Source organism: Physeter macrocephalus, chromosome 17, assembly GCF_002837175.3.
Source record: "Physeter macrocephalus isolate SW-GA chromosome 17, ASM283717v5, whole genome shotgun sequence".
NCBI lineage: Eukaryota > Metazoa > Chordata > Mammalia > Artiodactyla > Physeteridae > Physeter > Physeter macrocephalus.
The window spans coordinates 11039856-11054551 of NC_041230.1; the positions used below are offsets into that span (position 1 = coordinate 11039856).

Genomic DNA, 14696 nt, shown 5'->3' on the forward strand with positions numbered 1-14696 from the left:
TTGGCAGTGAGAACTTTATTAGGGAAGGGTGACTTTGGCTCCAGAAAAGGGAGATGATGGGGCCCTAGTAACACTAACCACTCCAAGGAGGCCTTGGCCCTGAACCCAGGGCTGTGACAGGAAGCGGGGCAGGCACCTGGGTCCCCCAGGGCCTGGGTATCTCAAGGCACCATGGCAGCCGCATTCAGAAGGAAGTTTCAGTGAGCTTCATCTTGGGGGGTGCAAGGGGAGCCCCGAGACCCGCGGAGGGCCGGGGGGCTGGTGTCGGTGGCCGCCGGGGCTCCGGCCCGCTCCGCACCAGTTCCTGGCAGCGTTCCACGAAGCTGCCTCCCCAGCGGCGCCGGGCCTCAGCCTGTGGGGGGCTCGGGCTCCCACGGTGGCCGGACAGGGAGGCGCTGCTGAAGGCTGAGTGGAGACTGAGGGGGTGATGAGGGTCAGTGCTGGTCATCAGGGTGGAGCTGGGCCCCCCCCACCCCCAGGCCACTGTGTTCTGCCCTCCGCCCCATTGCTCAGAAGGGGAAGTGGAGTCACGCCTACCTGGTGAGAGAGGTCCGGGGCGAGGGGCTGGGGGGAGCGCCCCTCAAGGAAGCCAGCGGGGCTAGTTCGCACTGCTCCAGCTGTTCCAGCAGCTCTTCCTCTGTCAGGCCCCCTGCTGGGGGGGGGCAAGGAAGCAGGGTCAGGGGCAAGACAAGAGCACAGGTCAAGAGACAAAGGTCATGTGCAAGGTCTGAGGTCGGGATAGGAGGAAAGATGCAGAGGTCGACGGACAGGGGTCAGAAGCTAAGGAAGAGAGGTTAAAAAGCAAGGGCGAGGAGGGGTTGGGGAGCAGGGAAAGGGGCCAGAGGGCAAGGGCTTGCGGAGGGAGCTCAGGGCGAAGGAGGTTGTGGAGAGGGTTCAGGGTGAGTCTGTGGGGCTTGGGACGGGACTGGAGCGGGGAGTACCAGGCGCCTGGCCGAGGCCGTCCATGGCGGTGGTCAGGTCCCACATGGCCAAGCTGCCGTTGGCCTGGCCAGTGAGCAGGTAGCGCCGGGGCCGGGAGCCCAGCCTCCGGGAGCCCTCACACTCGAGCACCGTGAAGGCGGTGGTGGGCGAGCCGTCCACGGAGCGCACGGAGCACACCCTGAGAGGGGAGGGGCAGGGGTCACCTTGGCCACACCAGGGTCTGGCCTGGCCCCTTTTCTCAACTTTATACCCCTCCCAGGCCTCAGTCCCCACCGCCCTTGTGGTTTCAGTTCCTGCTTCTCGGATGAGCACCCAAGCCTCTCCATCCCTCCCAAATCTACTGTCTTGGGTTCCAGCCCTGTGGGGACCAGGACCCTCCTGGATGTCCCCAGCCCCACACACCCATCATGGGGCCCAAATGGGAGTCTCCCCCAAACATGCTGCCCTCCCTGTTCCTGTCTCAGGGAGGGCCCAAAACTCATCCTGGGTGCCTCCCTCACTTCCCATGGCCGGCCCCCTCCTCCCCTCCCCATCTGGCCCCGATCAAGCCCTGCCCTCTCCGGCCAGGCATCTGTCCCAGCCTCCTCCCTGGGCTCTTGGCCTCCTCTCCAACCTCCAGTCCATCCCCCTCAGAGCGGCCATGGCTCCCCAGGACACTCAGGACAGTCTCAGCTCTTCCATACGATTGGCAAGGCTCCACCCCTCTGCAGCCCCATTTCTCACCTCTCGGCGCTCCAGCCCCCAGAGACCACGTGCTTGTCCCTGGTTATCCCCTCTGCAGCCCCATTTCTCACCTCTCGGCGCTCCAGCCCCCGGAGACCACGTGCTTGTCCCTGGTTATCCCCTCCGGCTGTTCCAGCCTTCGCACATGCCGCCCCTTCAGCCAGGCACAGACTTTCCCCTCCCTCCTTTCTTCTGCTCATTCCTATTCATCCTCAAGGTCTCTGCTCAGAGACCCCTCTTCAACAGGCCCCCTTCCCAGGCTGGAGCGAGCACTGCCTCTGGGCTCCCGCAGCTTCCCGTCCCTCCCCCATCCTGGCCCTCGCCCCCCAGCCTGTGCACACGCCCCCAGGCCCCATCCCGGCCCTGTCTACACTGGGCGATCTCTGCTTGCGGGCCAGCAGGGGCACCTGGGATCGTTCCAGCTGCACTCCCGTCCACACATGTCACACCTTTGATACCCCAAACTCCGAATCTAGGACCAGGCCTGTGCTCCTTCCCAGCCTCTGCTCCTGCGGTGCCCCTTGGCTGGGATGCCCTTCTGACCTCCCTGGCATCTTGCCTTCTCCTCTGACCACCCCCCCCCCTTTGACGGGATGGTCCTCACCGCTGACCAGTGGAGGAAAGACGCACGAAGAGCTGGCTGGCATTTGGTACCACCTTCTGAACGAACACTTGCTGGTCATCCCGCTCGCCGTAAGGGCCTGGGCCAGGGAGAGGGGGGCAGTCAGGGCCGGCTGGGGTCCCCGTGACCTCCAGACCCCAAGACTCTGCCTCCTTCCCCACTGATGAACCTCCCACCCAGGACCAGGTCCCCACCCCCAGGTGGCTAGAGCTGGGCGAGGTCAGACAGGGCTGGGTGTCAGCAACAGTCAGCGGAGTTCGGGCACATCAGGGGCAGGGGGCGGATCCTGGGTCAGCAGGAGTCAATGGGGGTAAGAGAATTCAACTGGGATAGCTGGGAGTACGTGGCGGTCAATAGGGGTCAGGTGGTGATGGGTGGAGGTCAACCCCATCAGCTGGGTGGGTCAAGAGAGGTCTACAGGGGTCAGGAAAGGGATCAGTGGAGGCCAACGGAGGTCAGGCAGGGTCCGTGCGGTGGGGGACCCGGGGCCAGGAGGCACCAATGTCATTGCCAGCACTGCAGCCGCCATGCCCATCGGCCGATTCCAGCGCCAGGATCTTGAATGAAGCGAGCGGGGTGGAGCCAGGCTGGGTGGAAATCATGCCACGGAAGCGAGTCACAGACCACGTCCGCACGTGGTTGTTGTCGGCACAGACTGAGGAGCCAGGGGGCAGCAGCAGGTCAGGCCCGGCCGTGGCATCACCACTGCCCGACCTTCCTGAGCCCCGGGATGACCTCCTTTCAAAGGTGTCAGGATTCAGGCCCCTCTGAATTCTTCCCTTTCAGAGAATTCTCTTCCCCAGAACTCCAAATAGTTAACAATCCCATTGGCTCTGCCTCCGAATCATTCCAGGGCCTGATCTCACTTTTCCCTGTCCACTGCTCCCACCCCACCCCTACCCTGGTCCTGTCCATCTCATCTCCTGCCTGGACCATTGCAGCAGCCTCCTCCTTGGCCTTCCTGCTCCCATCCTGTCCCCACATGCAGTCGGAGGGACCCTGTGAACACCTGTGTCAGGTCACAGCCCTCCTCTGCTGTGAGACCTCCCGCGGCCCCATCTCATTCAGGGTTAAGGACAAAGTCTTCTCCATGGGTTACGAGGTCGCACTGACCTACCCCATCACCCCCCACCCTCTTCCTCACCCACTCCACTCTGGGCCCAGTGGGCCCCTCCTCTTCCTTAGACACACCGAACACCCTCCCGCCTCAGAGCCTTTGCAATGTCTGTTCCCTCTGCCTGGAATGCTTGTCCCCACTGACCTGCACTGCTCATTTCTGTTCAGAGCTCCTTCCTCAGGAAGAACTTCCCGAACCATGCACTCTCCCATGATCCTGGCACTCTCTTGGCCTCTCACACAGCTTTGTTTTTATTCATGGCCCCCATCCCCATTGCCAGATAGTGATTTATATTTTTATTGATTTATTGTCTGCTGCCCCCACTACAGCATCAGCTCCACGAGGGTAGGGACTTGGCCTGTCTTATCACGGTATCCCCCGTGCCTGACAATTGCTAAATTGATTAATTTTCCCCTCTCCCTGGCAAATCCACTCTCCCCCCGACTGGTCCCCTTCACGGAATTCTCCAGAGGCCACTCCCCACACACTGTCTCTCCCCAGTGGAAACCCTCATCCACCTGGCTTCGTGCTCACAGCTAAGCCATCCCTCCTGCAGGGAGATGGGCAGGCGGGGCAGCCGGGCAAGGCTCACCTGAGATGAGGTGCTTCTCTGACAGCATGATCTTGGTGACGGGGCTGCGGTGCACGGTGAAGGTCTGAAAGAGCTGAGGCCCCGAGCCCACGGTCTCGGGATGCTGCACGATGACACGCACGCCCCCTGAGCTGGTGCCGTAGGCGATCTCGATCCAGTTCCCACTGTCACCTGGTGAGGGGCCGAGGAGGAAGAGAGGGACAGGGTCACAGAGAGACAGAAACCAAGGCAGAGAGAAGAGGCAACAGACAAAGAACAGATGCAGAGTCAGAAAGTAAAGGGAGAGGGAGAGATGGAGAGAACAAACAAGGTGGCGAGACGTGGGAAACGGAGGAACGGGAGACAGAGGGACAGGGCAGAGAAACCAGAGACAGAAATTAAGACAGAGAGAGAGACAGATTGACATATGTACACTAATATGTATAAAAGAGATAACTAATAAGAAAGTGCTATATAAAAAATAAATTAAAAATTTAAAAAAGACAGAGAGAGACAGAGCTGAGAAGAGGGGGAAGACAGATAGAAAAATAGAGAAACAGGGAACCAATAAACAAATCACGGGGAGGGATACAGAGACAGAGACTGACAGAGAGAGAGATAGAATTCGAGAGAAAGACAGAGAAACATAGAAAGGGACATATAAACAAACAGGCCCGGGTTCAGTCTCTTCAGGGAACTAAGATCCCACAAGCCACATGGTGGGGTCAAACAGACAAACAAAACCAGACAGACAGCAAGACAAGAAAATGAAACTCGACCCAGCGTGCCTGAGGGAATCCCCAACCTTGCCAAATTTCCACAGGGGAAAGGTATGTTGTAACATCACAAACTTAATGGACCATCTTAAGGAATGTGGGTAAAATGTGGTTTTAATATTTTATGCAGGAGTTAGAAGCAATGGATTCAGGTTATGAATAGCAACATGGATGGATATTTAACCTAGGGCAGGATGGACAAAAGTAAGATATATAAACTGATGGACAAAAGTAAGATATATAAACTGAGTTATATACCCCATACCATTTATGCAAATTCAAAAACATGTCCATAATATCCATTTTGTAAGGACACATACAAATGAAAATATAAATGCTAAACATGACAGAATAGTGGCACGTGGTGAGGAGGGGGATGGGGAGGAAAGGAGTAAATCAATGAAATAAGAAAGGGGCCTTAGGAATTCCCTGGCAGTCCAGTGGTTGGGGCTCCACGCTCTCACTGCCAAGGGCCTGGGCTCGATCCCTGGTCAGGGAACTAAGATCCCACAAGCCACATGGTGTGGCCAAATAAATAAATAAATACAGTTTTAAAAAAGAAAGGGGCCTTATGTGACGACATGCCGTGAAGTTAAGTTTATTATTAGTTTACGCCTGCTAGAAAAAAATGCACTGTGACCCCTACCTCACACCATATATAAAAGTTAATTTGAAATGGAACAGAAACCTACGTGTAAAAGCTAAAACTGCAAAGCTTCTAGAAGAAAACATAGGGAAAAATCTTCACAACCTGTGGGTAGGGTAAGAGATCTTAAGCTCCAAAAAAGCACTAACCATTAAAAAAAATAAATTGTTACCCAAAGTGAAAAAAGTCAGACACAAAAAGCCACATACTGCATAATTCCATTTACATTAAATGTCTAGAACAGGCAAATCCATAGAGACAGAAAGTGGATTAGAGGTGTCCAGGGGCTGTCAGGATGGAGGACTGGGGTGTGACTGCTATACAAGCATGGGGTTTCTTTTTGGGGTGATAAAAACGTTCTGGAATTAGATAGTGGTGATGGTGGCACAACTTTGTGAATCTACTAAAATTACTCAGTTGTTAATTTTATGGTATGGGAATTATATCTCAGTAAAAACAAACAAAAAAACGATTTCTCTGCATTTGCAATCAAGAAAACAAAACACAAAGATTGTCTCAAGTGAGAGAACTCAGCTTCATCCACTGTAACACATGCATTCTCTTTTTGTTTGACTGTTTATGTTTTTTAAGTTTTGCTTGTTTGGGGGTTTTGTTGGTTTGTTTGTTTTGGCGGGGGTTTGGCCACGTTACACAGCTTATGGGATTTTAGTTTCCGACCAGGAATCGAACCTGGGCCCTCAGCAGTGAGAACTCGGAGTCCTAACCACTGGACCACCAGGGAATTCCCAAGACACGCATCCTCTTTGTTTTAGGAGCGTGCAAGCACCGCACCCTAATCACAGATATGGGAAAGAAACACCAAGATCAACTACTAGAGGTCAATTTTGCCCCTGGTGAAGAGGCCCGCCGTGGCCAAGCACCTAGGACGGTGCCCGTATGTAAGTGGTGCTCAGTAACTGTTTGTTGAATGACTGTATGAGTTGAATCTGTCTCCCTCTCCATAAATCTCACTGGGTCATGCTACACAAGGGATGGGGAGACCGCTCCGGGCTGCGGCCGGGGCTGGCTGCTGACGGCAGGGCGGGGAGCTGAGCTATAGCTTACTGGTCTTTGGGGTGAGGTAGACGCTCAGGGCTGTGACTCCATCCTCCGCCGGGTCCCGGTAGAGCTCGCTGACAAGGAGGTCATTGTCCTTCATGCGCAGGGGGAATTTCTGCACATCTGGGGTGGACAGGGAAGATACAGAGTGCGTTTGTTCAAGGTACCCCAGCCTCTCCCCTCCTCTCCCACCTCTCAGGGGAGGTTCTCAGGCAGCTGGGGTGCGGGCTTCTGCTCACCCACGTAGTAGATGGAGCCGTTGTTGCAGCCCAGGAGGAGGAAGGAGCCTGCAGCATCGTAACTGGTGATGGGCTGCACCTCCTGGACCTGGGGGTGGGGCGGGGTGAGCTGTGGCCATGGTGCCATCCCTTCCTGCCTTTGCCTCTGCAGTGCCCCCCTGGCATGCCCATGCCTCCCTGCTCCAGCACCCTCCCTCCAGTTTCTAGGCCCACTCCTCCCCAGCCTTGCCTGCTCCAGGCCTGAATCACCGGCGTCTGTCTCTGAATGGTTCTTGGTTGGTGCTTCTGTCTCGTGGCCTCTCCTTGACTCTGTATTTCTGACATTTCTTTATTCATCTCCATCTTTCTCTCTGTGTCCCTTCATCTACTACAGTCATTTAGTCCTGGTTTCTCTCCATCCACCCTCTTTCTGTCTCTCTGGCACCTCTGACCTCCTGTTTCTATTTGTCTGTTTCTCTCCATCTCTGTTTCTTTCTCTCTCCTTTCTCTGTTTGTCTGTCTCTCTCAGCCAAATGCTCACACTTTAGAAAACAACGCTGTGGGTGTATTTTTTGTTTTACATGTTGGACAGAGCTTGGGGCGAGTGCAAGAGAGAATGACGGACGTTTGCACGTCTGTCTCTGGGTTTCCGCCTCTTCTACCATCTCCCCTCACCCGGTCTCCCACCCAGTGTCTGGAGAATCCTCTCTTCCTTTCCAAACCCACCATCCTTCACGTCAGCCACAAAGGCCTCCTGGATCCTCCTTTGGCCTTTGTCATACCCCATCCTACCCCACCACTGGATCTGGCCCACCGCTGGGCCCCCTCGTTCTCCCCAGGTCGGGTGGGGCAGAAAGGAACCCCTCCCTGGGTCTGACTGGTCTGGATACCCGAGAAAGAGGCAGCCAGGCTGGCCAGTGCCCTGACCTGCCAGTGCTTGGTGACGGCATTCCACACCCCAATGCGCCCTGTGTGGCTTGTGGCGATGAGCTGGTTCCCGACAAAGAATAAGGCCTCCACAGGCACGCCCAGATGGAAGACTCCTGCACAGGGTGAGGAAGGCTGAGCCAGGACCCCCTTTCACGGGGGAGAAGAGGGGTGGCAGGAAGAACTCCAAGGGCCAGAGGATTCAACTTGGTCATAGAATCTTTACAGGCTAGAGGATTCCAGCAGGAATTACAGAGGATTACAACGGGCCAGATTCCTGCTGCAGTGTGGGACTCTAACAGGGTGTGGAATTCTAACATAGCTAAGATTTTCAACAAAGGCAAAAAACTCTATGGGCGGCAGAGGATTCTCACGAGGATTAAGATTTGTTAGGGAACAGATTAGTCTAAGGAGTCAGATTTCTAATGGGAACAGATTCTAACAGGTCTGGGATTTTACTGGCATGGAGAATTCTACCAAAGCAAAGAGATCTAACAGGGCAGTGAATTCTGACGGAGGAGAGAATTGTATGTGGGTGGATTTTTCTACCGGACCAAGGCATGCTAACAGGATATGGAATTCTAAAGGGCTGGAGCATCTTAATAACGCAGAGAGAATTGTGGCACGTGGGCTGTTTTAACAGGCCACAAGTTGGAGTAGAATTCCAAAGGGCAAAAGGGTTCTGGAAAAAGCCTGGTGCCATACCTATCTCAGAGCCACCGCCTTCTGCCTGCAGAGCCCACAGCAGAATCTCGCTGCCCGTGGCTGCTGCCACCATCTTGTCATGCTCACCCAGGGCCCCACTGAGCACCCGGGCTGTGAGTGCCAGGCGCTCAATGGGCCAGTCCAGGCGGGGACTGGAGAACACCAGCTGCCAGCCAGAGGCTTCCTTCAGCCTGGAAGATTGAGGGACATCATGAACCCTCACCCTGAGCCCTCCCTATCAACAGTGCTTAAGGTGTCCTCCCACCGCCCTCCCTGAGCACCTATAGCAGACAAGAAACTGGGTATAGGCCACGGCGATCCAGTTGTGGTGTCCACACACCAGGCGCACCATTCCCGGCTCCTCTGGTAGCCCTTGGGGGGAAAGGCAGGGATCAGGGCAGGGTCACAGGGGCCCACTGGCTGCCCCAATCTCCCAAGAGACAGAAATGTACCTGATGGGGAGGGAGGGGCTTTCTCGTCTAGCATTCGGCCCAGCAGCCCTGCATTGCCCAGGTTGGGGGGCATCGTGTTGCTCCGTCGAACAGGGGCTGGGCGTCCCCCTGCTTGCTGGGGCCCCACCAGGCTGTGCCTGTTCCGCCGCTTCACCGGGAACACTGTGGCAGGGAGAAGGGGCAGAGTGACGATCATTGTAATAATTGTAATAATAATTGTCACATAGCAAGCACTTAAAGTGTGCCAGATACTGATTTTGCCACGTGGGTAGCATTGTCTCCTAGAGAAAAGATTTTCGGTGGTGCAGGGACATGGCGTTAAATGAGACTGAATCACACAGCGAGCTGCTCCCTTTTCAGCTCTTTGAGCCCATCACAAAGAAAGAATCAGTTTGGGGCTGCCGCCATATTGATACCTCTTCAATATTTGGCAATCTTTCCTTTTAAGAAATGGAAGCCTGTCTCATCGGCAGACAACAGCATCTACCCAGAGTTTAATTACACTGTTATGTTTGGGGTTTATTTCACATCTACTTATTTATGGCATGAAGGTAGTGACAAAAAGCTTCTATTTAAAACAATTTTAAAAAAAACAGGGTCAAACTAAGTTAAGAGAACAATACGTCTTCATATTTGGCAAATTTCATGAAGGTAGTAGGTCTTGACTGAGGTTAGGGAAATAAAGCCATAAACTGAATTTCCCCACTCTGTGCCTTCTACCTATCAGCAAAGCCTAGTAGATTACATTTCCCAATAACCACTGGTGCATATTTTCCATGGCCAGTGGGCTGGCTGCTCCATGGAGATTATAGTCAATAACTCTCCTTTAATATTTCTCCCCTCCATGCAAAGGACACCAGTTCTCCCTAAGCCTCCCTACAAGGAAATCAAACCTGGACTACAACTCCCACTGGGCTCTAGGGTAAGCTTCTGAGCCTCAGAGGGACTAGCTTGGCCCATTGCCTCATTGGAAATGCTGTTTCTTACTTCCTTTCCAAGCATCCGTCCAAGCATCTGATATAGAACTACAACTCCCATAGTGTCTCAGGGCCCACAGCTCAGGCACCCAAGAGCTGCAGCCTTATGGGAAATGTAGTCTTTAGTCCCCCCTCCATTCCTTAGTAGTTCCCACCTGGTGGAGGCAGGTAACCATTGAAGAGGACGTTTCCGCAAGAAGATCGATCCAACTCTTCCCGAAGCTGCAGACGACGAACTAAGACGGAAGAACTCAAAGGCTGGGACTTGGAGAACACTGAGGCAGATCCCTTTCCCCCTCCCCCATCCCTTTCTCCACAGAATATCACCACCCTCCTGAGACCCAGGACCAAACCCAGTGCTCTCAGCTCTAACCCAACCTTCTTTCAGGAGAGAGGGGAAAGGCGGAGCATCACTAGAGAGCTGGTTTTCTATGGGATGAGGACGCTAAAGGGGGCCCCACTTACCCAGAGGAGTGAGTCCATAGAACTGGGCTTCGTGGAGGAGGCTGGAACCGTGGACACCCCTGGGTAGTAGAATTGACTAGGGGTCAGGGTCTGGGGAGTGGGAGTGGACACAGAATTCTGAGGACGAAGTTTTCAAAACTGCACAGAGAATCTCAAGAGGTAGAAAATTTTGATGGGATCAAGATTCTAAAGGAGCAATGATCTGAGCGGTGAAAATGTGTGTGTGTGTGTGTGTGTGTGTGTGTGTGTGTGTGTTTTGTGGGGGAGAATTCTAAGGACACATAATTTAAATATGATCAAGGAGCTTAAGTGAACATTCTTAGGGGAAGAAGAGACTTCCCTGGGGGTGAAGACGGTGGGGGACTCCCCTTTATCTTCCATGCCAACCTGGGGTCCAACTCTTTGGTGCGCAGGAAGTTGAGGATAGGGGCGAAGACGGTGGGGTCCCTGTCGATGAAGATCTGCGGGGAAGGGAGGCAGAGGATAGATAGGGCAAAGAGCGGGGCTGAGTGAGGATCCTGTCCCTCCTCCTACCGGCCGCCCCATATCAGCTCTTGCTCTACTCACGGCTCCGGTCTCATCTTTCAGTGTTGAGATGCGTCCACTCAGAAGACTGCAGGGAGGGGACGCAGAGCAGGTGTCACGGGCCGGGGTGTGTGTCTGAGGGGGAGATTAGGTCTCCCCATACCCTCTCCTCCCCCCCCCCCCCAAACTCGCTCTCCCAATCACCTGGAGAAGAAGGAGTCTGGGATCCAGGTGAGAGTCTGGCGAGAGGTACTGAATCTGTGCAGGGACCGTGAGCGGACGCGAGATGATGGAGGGAGGATGAGGAATGCGGCCCCCAATCTCAACCCGGTTGAGTTCCCTTCCCTCCCCCAGCACCCATCCAGGCTCCCCGCCTCCAGCAGGGGGCGGAGCAATCCCTGATGGACAGGAATTCCCCCGGGAGAGGCGGGCACTCCCACCCCGTTCCCCGCTCCCGAGAGTAGCGCCTCAGGAAACTCCTACACTCACCTCTTGCCTCCCACGTTCAGATGAATCACCTCCCCGGGAGGTCCCCGACCTGGGACCCCGTCTGCTGCAGGGGCCGCAGCTGCCATGGCCCCCGGGTTAGCCGGCCGGCCTGCACCCGCTTCCGGGTGTGCATCCCGCCCCGCCCCCACCTGGTGCTCATTGGGCAGGAGACTCCCGGAGCCACCGGCGATTGGGTAAAGCGCTCACCCGTCGCAGTTAATTTCTCCGCCTCCTTAAAGGGTCCCGCCTTTCCTGTCCTGGACGGGGCGGACCGAACGGCTCCTTTGGGGAAGTTTAGTTACCACGGATAGCAAAACGTTCCTCCACCCCTCTGGGGTTCCCGATTTAGGAATGGCATCTAGGTGATTCGTCGGGGACACGTGTTTAGATCTCGAAATTGGTCCACACCAAGAGGGACATCTAACTGTTCTCCGCAAGACAGTTTCTTCCCCTCGCCCCACCCAGTCCTCCTGGGCGCAGCCCATGAAACGCGAACAAACCAGCACAGACCGTCAAAGCCAAAGGATTTATTATAGGTACACAGAGTGCGCGCCTGCCACACGCCCCCACTCCCCTGGGTCCCAGCGGCTTCTCCAGGTGGCCATGGGGGCTGCCCACAACCCGGTTCCCCCACTCCCCAGGAAAGTGCTCCAGCCAGAAGCATGCAGGAGGAGGGCTTCCCCTCGCCCCTCCCCTTCCGAAGTGGCATTTACAGCTGGAGGGGGGAGGAGAGAGGAAGACACTTTTGAGCTTTGACGCCCCTCCCATTAAAAGCCTTCGAGGATGCGGGGCGGGGGGAGGAGGTCGTCGACGTTTTGCAAAAATAAACTAAGTCAGGAATTAACCGCATGGCTCTGAGACGGCGGAGTGCGGGGGCTAGGGCCCCCTCACTCCCCCTTCCCAGACAGAGATCAAGGCAGCATTGGAAGTGAGGTAAAGGCGGGGAGGGGGGCGTCCCCTCCCCACCCCCTAGCACCCTGGATGGTCCAGGGGACCTCACCAGCGCCCCCATGCCCATCCCTAGGGTGGGAATTATCGCCCCTACCACCCCAGCTTCTTGGGGCTGGATCTGGGCATCCGGGCAGGGAGCTTGGCTCAACTGGCCCCTTACCCGCCCCCCCCCCCACAAGCTCAGTTATTGCATAAAAATAATAGAGCCCCAGCACCTGGGGTGGAGGTGGCGAGCGGGAAGGGGCCGAGATATGGCTATAGAGGCAGCAATCCCCCCACCACTTCTTGGGGTGCAGGAGAAGTCCCCTCCTTTCCGGTGCCGGTCAGGGCGCGTCCGCAGTGTTGGTGGGACTAGGGCCTCCCGCCCCTGCGGAAGAGAAAGTGTCTTTGTGCCCACAGTACGGGGAGGAGGGGCGGGGAGGTGAGTCAGGCCCTGCGGGTGGGAAGTCACTTCCGGCGCCCGCTGGCCCTGCGCTCCCCCGCCTCCCGCTTGGGATTGCCCTCGTCTGTGGACGACGTGGTGGGTTGTGTCTGGCCCCAGCGGGCGATCTCGGCGTGTTCTCCCACCGAGGCGGCCACAGCCTCCAGCCAGCCGTTCATCTCCTCCTGGAGAGAGAAACAGGACACAGTTTATATTTGGAAGAGAGGAGACTGATGAATCTAGAATCAGACTGCCCACTCTGAACCTAAGTTTCCTCATCTATTAAATGGATAATAATAACTAACAGTAATGATGATGATGATGATGATGTAAATAGTTACATAGCACTTATTTTGTGCCTAGCTCTGTTCTAAGCACTTTTGTGGATTAATTCACTTAATCCTGTGCATTGGGATTATATCTAACTCCCACTATAGAGATAAACAACAAGAAGCAATAATATCAGCAGACACAAAGCACTGTAATTTTACGGGCCCTGTAAGTGCTCTACCTGTATCAACTTATTTAATTCTCACAATAATCCTATGATGGAAAACTATTTTTATCTCCATTTTAAAGATAAGTAAAAGAGGCATGGAGGGAATAAAGGCCTACTTCAAAGCCTCTTGTGATGATGAATGAGGTAACAAGTGTTACTATTTTCAGCATCTCTTCAAACCACCTCCATGCCTGCTCCTCCTCCCCTGACCTCTCCCCTTAGCCCCAGTCCCAAGGTCCACTCACATTCTTGTCTCTCACCCACCTCCTCCTCCCCTCCCCCCAGGCCTGCCCTAATCCAGCCTTGTGCTCTCCCACTTGGGTTCCTGCCCTGGCCACCTCCTGTGCTCCACACCTCCACTCTCGCCCTCTCCAATCTACCCTGCACATGGTAGCCAAACGGATCTTTCTTATGCATCACTGTAACCCTCCCTTGCTCAAAACTCTGCCATGGCTCCCTAGTGCCCTTAGAATAAACTCCAGCCTCCGAATGACCCACGGTGTCCTTAGAGATCCAGCCTCTGGGAACCTTTCTGAGAACTTTCCTCCTTGAACTCTCCTCCAGCACAGTTAACCCTTTGCGATTCTGTACTTCTGGTTCTTTGCACTTGTAGTTCATCTTTTTTTTTTTTTTAAGCTAACTCCCTCCCAACTTTCCAGTTGCATCTCAGAGGCCAAGGCAAGGAGGTTGGATGTTGTCCTGGGGCCTCCAGGCCAGCCCCTGATCTTCCACCTCCCCCCAGCTAGATTAGGAACTTCTTCTGGTTTCTCATTGCCCATGGGCTTTCCCATTTCAGCCCTGGTAACTCTGGCTTGTGCTTCTCCTCTTCACAGCCCCATCACTCTGGGCCAGGAGTCAGCCAGCCAGGTGGTTCCTGAGGTCGAATAGGGGAGAGAAAGGAACAGATCTCACCTCATCCTTAGCCTGGAGCAAAAACTCACTGCCGTCCTGGGTTCTGTGGGAGAGGACACAGGATCTGGGGGCTCTGAGGCAGAGGCCCAGCCCACCCATCCACCAACCGTCCTCCAGGGAAGCAGGGTATTGCTGGGAGGGGGAAGGTGGGTCTTGGACCCTCCCTCTTGCCCATTGAGGGGGCTCACTGGAGCTTGAAGACGTGCTTCTTTTTCTTGTAGTCACTAGCCACCTCACTGGTGGCCTTGTGCAGGCTGAGCAGTGGCTCCCCGCCATGTGTGCCCCCCGACGCTGGGCCCTTGGCGTCCTTGTAGAAGCCCAGCTCCCCCTTGCTGAGCACGCAGTACAGGTTCACCCACGACCTGGGGTGACGACATGGGGCTCAAGGCAGAGTCGCAGCACTCTGCCTGAGTACTCTTCATTAATACCCTTCATGGGCTGAATATGCTTGAGCCTTCCTCCCTCTGGACCTTTGCCCTAGTTGGGCCATACACCTGGAGAGCTCTTCCTTATGGCAGTTGCTGAGCTGAGAGGAGGGTCTAAGTCTCTGGGTACCAAGCCTTTGTCCAGGCTGGCCCCTGCTGGGGTTGGCCTTCCTTATCCCCTCCCACACTGAATTTCCTGAAGGCAACACTTAAGCTGTCTCCTCCACAGGCCTCTGCTTGGGCATGTTCCTCACCACTCCTCCACCACCCCCAC

At 55.1% G+C, this 14696-nt stretch overlaps 2 protein-coding genes across 2 annotated transcripts in view; both read right to left on the bottom strand.

Annotated features, from left to right (window-relative positions):
• Positions 1-11331, bottom strand: SHKBP1 (SH3KBP1 binding protein 1). Its single transcript, XM_007128091.3, has 18 exons — positions 11215-11331; positions 10930-10983; positions 10768-10813; positions 10588-10661; positions 10201-10259; positions 9891-9971; positions 8759-8920; positions 8588-8678; positions 8307-8497; positions 7602-7717; positions 6696-6783; positions 6463-6579; positions 3997-4167; positions 2787-2942; positions 2270-2366; positions 942-1120; positions 538-652; positions 1-416 (listed from the first exon to the last, which is right to left on the bottom strand). The coding sequence occupies exons 1-18, from the start codon at positions 11298-11300 to the stop codon at positions 185-187; spliced, it is 2115 nt and encodes a 704-aa protein (XP_007128153.1). The 5' UTR covers positions 11301-11331; the 3' UTR covers positions 1-184.
• Positions 11332-11739: 408 nt separating this feature from the next.
• SPTBN4 (spectrin beta, non-erythrocytic 4) overlaps positions 11740-14696 on the bottom strand; it is a 71965-nt gene continuing 69008 nt past the window's right edge. The window contains exons 33-35 of the mRNA XM_024132613.3: positions 14186-14359; positions 13998-14040; positions 11740-12771 (exon numbers count right to left, since the gene is read on the bottom strand). Coding sequence (XP_023988381.1) covers positions 12613-12771; positions 13998-14040; positions 14186-14359 — 376 coding nt within the window. The 3' untranslated portion in view covers positions 11740-12612. The remainder of the gene's footprint in view (positions 12772-13997; positions 14041-14185; positions 14360-14696) is intronic.